At 33.1% G+C, this 6000-nt stretch overlaps 1 protein-coding gene across 1 annotated transcript in view; it reads left to right on the top strand.

Annotated features, from left to right (window-relative positions):
* Nucleotides 1-1293, top strand: part of Pde9 (phosphodiesterase 9) — a 1302013-nt gene extending 1300720 nt beyond the window's left edge. The window contains exon 18 of the mRNA XM_072540799.1: nt 22-1293. Within this exon, the coding sequence (XP_072396900.1) occupies nt 22-192 (171 nt within the window). The 3' untranslated portion in view covers nt 193-1293. The remainder of the gene's footprint in view (nt 1-21) is intronic.
* The last annotated feature ends 4707 nt before the right edge of the window (nt 1294-6000 follow it).

Here is a 6000-nt window from a genome sequence, read left to right on the forward strand (position 1 = left end):
GCAGTTTTTTTTATTTTCCAGGTTCAAAGCAACTGCGCTAGTCCAAAGTTAGGTACCGTAAAAAGTGAGCTGTCGCTACGTAAAGAGTCTCCCACAGACAACAATGTTGTGAACAAATGTATAACCAAATTACAAGAAATCAAAAATGATGAAGTATTAGTCGTTAACGAAAAGGACCAGACTCTAATTTGACAACAGGTGAACGTCCAAGAGAGGGAGAGCTTCACCAGATATATATTCTGTCGTTGCTGTAAATATAAAACCAACGCTAGGGAAAATGTTTAGAAGAATTTTATTATTTATTTTTGTATTATATTCAGGTTTTTTTTTGTTGAAAGGTAATTTTAACATATCCTGAATTGAATGTATGAAAAAACATGTACTACTTAAAAATATTCTGAGTATAGGCTGTACGACATTACTTTATTTATCTTAAAACGAGGATAACTTGAAAAATCTTAGTATCAAAGCATATTCAAACCATATTTATATTTCCTGTAGGGAGCTTGTGTATTTAATATCTTAATGTTTATATTTTTATTTTCGAAAGAGTAGTCACTGTTTATAAATTTGTTATATGATAAACCTATTATAACCAAATATTATATCTTTGGAACACATATATAACAACAAACTCAAAATATCAAAACATATAAACAATTTAAAACTTTCAAAAAAATTTAGTCTAATTAGTCCTATACATTTCCACCATTACCCTTCTATTTATATTATTTTACTATTTTGACTATTCGATCGTCTTCTGACCTGATAGAATTTTTTATGAGAAAGACGTTTTTATTTAATAAACATTTATATTTTTTACCTTTTTGTCAATTATATTATTTTAAATGATTGAAGACTTCTTCTTCTTAAAGTTCCATCTCCTATCAGAGGTTGGATATCATAACGGCTATGGTCACTTTGTTGGCTGCTGCTCTGAAAAGTTGTAGTGAACTACAGTTAAACCATTCTCTAAGGTTTCTCAGCCAGGAGATGCGTCTTCTTCCTATGCTTCTTCTTCCTTGGATCCTTCCTTGCATAATAATTCTCAGCAGCTCATATTTTTCTCCTCTGGTTATGTGACCCAAATACTCTAGTTTTCTTCTTTTTATTCTGTTCATAATTTCTAACTCCTTATTTAGACGTCGTAGTACTTCAGCATTGTTAATCCTTTGAACCCACTGAATTTTTAATATTCTTCTGTAACACCACATTTCGAACGCTTCTATTTTTCTTATGTGTTGTTTCTTCAATGTCCAAGCTTCCATTCCGTATAGTTAGATAGAAAACATCTTAGAGACGTCAATCTGAGATGCAACTGAAGGTCTCTGTTGGTAAGCATTGTCTTTATTTTCACAAATGTTTGCCTTGCAGTTTCAATTCGGACTTTGATTTCTCTGATGTGGTCATTTTTGTCATCAACCCAGGTTCCCAGACATAGATATGTATGTCTCTACTTTTTCTATTTGGGTTTGTTCTATCATTAATCTTTCATTTCCATGTTGCGTTTTTGAGACAATCATAAGTTTAGTTTTTCTCTTATTTATTTTTAGTCAGTATCTAATGCAATAATCGTTAATTCTATTTACCAATTCTTGTAGTGATTCCAGGGTGTCTGCCATTATAACGGTGTCATCAGCGAATCTTATGTTATTTAGTATTCTTCCGTTTACAGAGATTCCATCACCCAGATCCGCTATCGCTTCCTGGAATATGGCTTCACTGTACACGTTAAACAGTAATGGTGACAGAACACAGCCCTGTCTTACTCCTCTCTTTATATCTATATTTTCGGACTTTTGTCCTATCTTTATATTGGCCTTTCGATTCCAATACAGATTGATAATGATTCGTAAGTCTCGTCTGTCTATATCTTTGTTTCTCAGTACTTCTATTAGTTTTTCATGTCGAACCCTGTCGAATGCCTTCTCGAAGTCGATGAAACAGGAATAAATATCCAAGTTCATATCTAAGCATCTTTGAGAGAGGACATTAAAAGCAAACAATGCCTCTCTTGTTCCCAGTCCCTTGCGGAACCCAAACTGAGTATCATCCATATCATCTTCTAGTTTTCTATATAATCTTCCATAAATCACCTTTAGAAATATTTTGAGGGTATGGCTTATTAGTGATATTGTCCTATAGTCTGAACAATCTTTGGCATATACTGTTTTTGGTATTGCTACAAAGGTGGACGCCAACCATTCCTGTGGGATTTTTCCAGTTTTATATACTTCATTAAATAGGTTCAGAAGTACAGGTAGAGTTTCATCGTCTAGACATTTCAGTAGTTCCGCAGGTATTTCATCTGGACCTACAGTTTTTCCATTTTTTGCGTTTCATATTGCTTGTTCGATTTCCTCTATTATGATCTCTGGCCCCGTTTCGCTGTCGATTTCTTTCGGTTCTTGTCGATTATCCTCAAACAGATCTGTTATGTATGTCTTCAATTTTTTTAATTTCTCTTTAATTTTTATAATGATTTTTCCATTTGCGTCTTTCAGAAGGGCATCTTTCTTTTTTCTCAGTGCATTTGTCATTTCCTTTATTTTCCTATGCATGTTAAAGCTATCATACTGTTTAGCATATGCCTCTATTTCACTGCATTGGTTAGCAAGCCAGGTGGATTTGGCCTCTTTTATTTTCTTTCCTATCAATCTCTGTAGTTCCTTGTATTTTGCTTTACTCCTGCCTTTATGTTTCCTTCTTTCCTCCATTAGATCTAAGATTTCTGAAGTCATCCATCTCTGTTTTTTTCTTATTTTTGTCTGCAGTAGCTTTTCTCTTGCCTTTATTAAAGTTTCCTGTACCATGTTCCATTTGTCATTAACATCTGTTGTTTTTATCACGTCTTGTTTGATTTTCTTTAAGTTATCATTTATTTCTTGTTTTAAGCTCTAACGTATAGGTTCTTCTTTTATCTTTGAGACATCAAACATCACTGAAGACTAAAAATCATTAAAGAATAGGGTTAACATTTTAGCCATACGTCTTCTCTCTTTCTGTTTATATTTTACTCACAGTCCCTTGAATTGTAATTAAATGCCGCAGGCTCTTTGATAACGTGTAATTTGTCACATACTACGAACGGATTACAGATTGTAGAACAAGGCGTTTTTAAAATTTTTCACATTGTCAGTTGAACGATCTTTTGTATACTTTAAATTTATGTTTGTGGCTTTCGGTTATACTTTCGACATTCTTCTTGGTGAAATCTAAGGGTACGGATATACCCAAGATACATAGATGTGTGCGATGGAGGTCGCGTTCGTGGTCGATATCAAAACAAACCTTTATTTTTTTATGAGATCTCACATACCAAGGATGTTTTACCCGTTCACCCTCGCGACCTATCATCGCTGTTTACCGATGTCGATGTCAGGACAACATAGTTAGTTTTACATCGCGATCGAGCTGTTGATCGCGTGGTAAATTACAAGTTTGTTGGTGGTTTTCAAACCACGTGGCATTCGGCAGAGATACGGATTTTATGGTAAATATACCGAAATGTATTCAGACACAAGAACCACGTGGGCTCTAGGTGGATGAGTCTAGCGATAGACAGAGAAGAATGGAAAAGGATTGGGGAGGCCTATGTCCAAAGATGGACCGAAGAAGGCTAAGTAGATAGATAGATAGATAGTATCCAGACTCATTCTCATATAAGCATAAAATCTGTCTGAGTGGTGTTTCTTAAGCTCTTTAAATAAGTGATGGTATTCTCCGCTGATTTTTATATTAATAGGGTGAGCTGGCAATTTAAAGAATTACAAATGATCCACTACTTTTCTCGTGAAGACATGCATTCACTGTAGGGATGGGAAAAACCTACCGGTTTTAACCTAAAACCGGTTTTTTTACTTCGCAATAACCGGTTTTATCGGTTGTTTTTTTGTCCCTGTTATAACCGGTTTTTTATTTTTAAAGTAAAAACCGGTTATTAGGTTTTTACGGTGATCAGGATTAGGTTAGGTATTCTTTTGGATCCCAATCATAATTATTATTCTCAAGTAATTATTCCAAACAAAACCATAATTCAAATTTTATTTTATTTTATAAATACAGAAGCAAACTGAAAGTGGAAACTTGTAACCTATTGGATTAAAAAAACCGAAAACCGGTTTTTGTAAAAACCGGTTTTTTTGGCCGGTTATAACCGCCAGGTTAAACCGTAAGCAAAAAAAATTGGTATAACCGAAAACCGGTGTTTTGTCAAAAACCGCCATCCCTAATTCACTGTCGTCACAACTGTTGCTCATGTACATAATTTTATATTGTAAAAAAGGTAACTTTCCCAAACACATCCGTCAGTCACCTAAAAAACTGCAAAGGACAATGAAAGGAAGGTATCTTCGGTATGTTCTACCCGTCATAGATGTAAACCTCGACCGCGACTGCTAGCTCCATCGCGCACATCCATGTATCTTTGGTATCTAAGTACCCTTACCTAACTTTAACAAGTTATAACCCTTTGCCCTCAGTGCTGCTTCATTAAAAAAAAACAGCTTAGGCATTAGGTACGATTAACAAAGATAGTACAGAAATATGAGAAATGCAAAGATGAACCATTTAAAAATGGCTTAAGTTGTCAAAGATGGGACTTTAATCTTATTTGCATTAGACAAGATAGAAAAAAAACATAAAATCCTCATACAAATTCTAAAAAAAACACGTAATTTAAATTGTATCAAATAAGTGGTAGCCGTAGTTCAGGCTAAGATACTGGCATTATAAGCCTAAAAGTATGAGCGCGATCCTCGGCACCGACAACGACATTTTCATTTCTTGAAATTATAGGAGCCGGCATTGTTCTTCGGATGACATGTAAAGTCTTCGGTCTTAGCTACCTAAGTGGTCGTTACGCACTTGCGCGACTTAAATTCCTAACACCAACCTTAACAAGAAGGTCACAAGAACATTACTTTTTTTTATCAAATAGAAAGATTTTTCAAGTGATCGTCGTTATTAAATTTAATAAAAACAAACAAACAGGTTGTAATTTAAATACATTCTTAATTAGTGAATGATTAAAAATAAATGTAAAGTAAATCAAACTAAAATATATTGTTACAAATGAACTTGAATGCTCGTAATTGAATTGAAATTATAACTTTTTTGCTACTTGTATTTTTGATAGAATATAAATTCTCCATTGTAAGAAAAATCACAAAACATGGTAATTCCCAACCAATGTTACAAAAATCATTGTTGAGAACGAATGTTTTTAAATTATGTGTAAGCAAAGTAGTATACAGTGTACTTGAAGGTTCCTTTCGATCTTTGATTTTAACTTTTTATATTACATATATATATATATATATATATATATATATATATATATATATATATATATATATGTATGTATATATATATATATATATATATATATATATGTGTATGTATATATATATATATATATACATACATATATTAAGCAAAAACTTTTGATCAGTTCCAAAATATTGCTATGTTGAATGGAATAGGGCAGGACACATGGGAAGAATGGAAGATAACCGTTGCACAAAGCGAATTATTTAATAAGGACCAAGAGCAAACCCGAGAAGTAGAGGAAGACCTCAAACCAGATGAACTGATTACACCAAGCGAAGGGCTGGTCACAAATGGATACAAATCCAACAAACAGAAATAAATGGACACACCTCAAGAGGCTTACATCTGACAATGGATGGAACAGCTGTGATGATTATGTATATATATATATATATATATATATATATATATATATATATATATCCGGGAAACAACCATGTAATAAGAAAGCAATAAAAAGGAGTGCTTAAAGTGAGTATCTTTTGTTTTTAGCCAAGCTTTCGCCACATACTTTTCGGCTTTATCAGAACTCGCTAGAATGGAAAAACATTCTTTACAAAAGAATAGTAAAACATTGTTATACATTACCAAAATGTTGTCACTGGTTTTTAAAGATTGTTTTAACAAAACTTTTAACAAACTATGTGTGGTAATCAAGAAAATTTATCT

Source organism: Diabrotica undecimpunctata, chromosome 8 (genome assembly GCF_040954645.1).
Source record: "Diabrotica undecimpunctata isolate CICGRU chromosome 8, icDiaUnde3, whole genome shotgun sequence".
Taxonomy (NCBI): domain Eukaryota; kingdom Metazoa; phylum Arthropoda; class Insecta; order Coleoptera; family Chrysomelidae; genus Diabrotica; species Diabrotica undecimpunctata.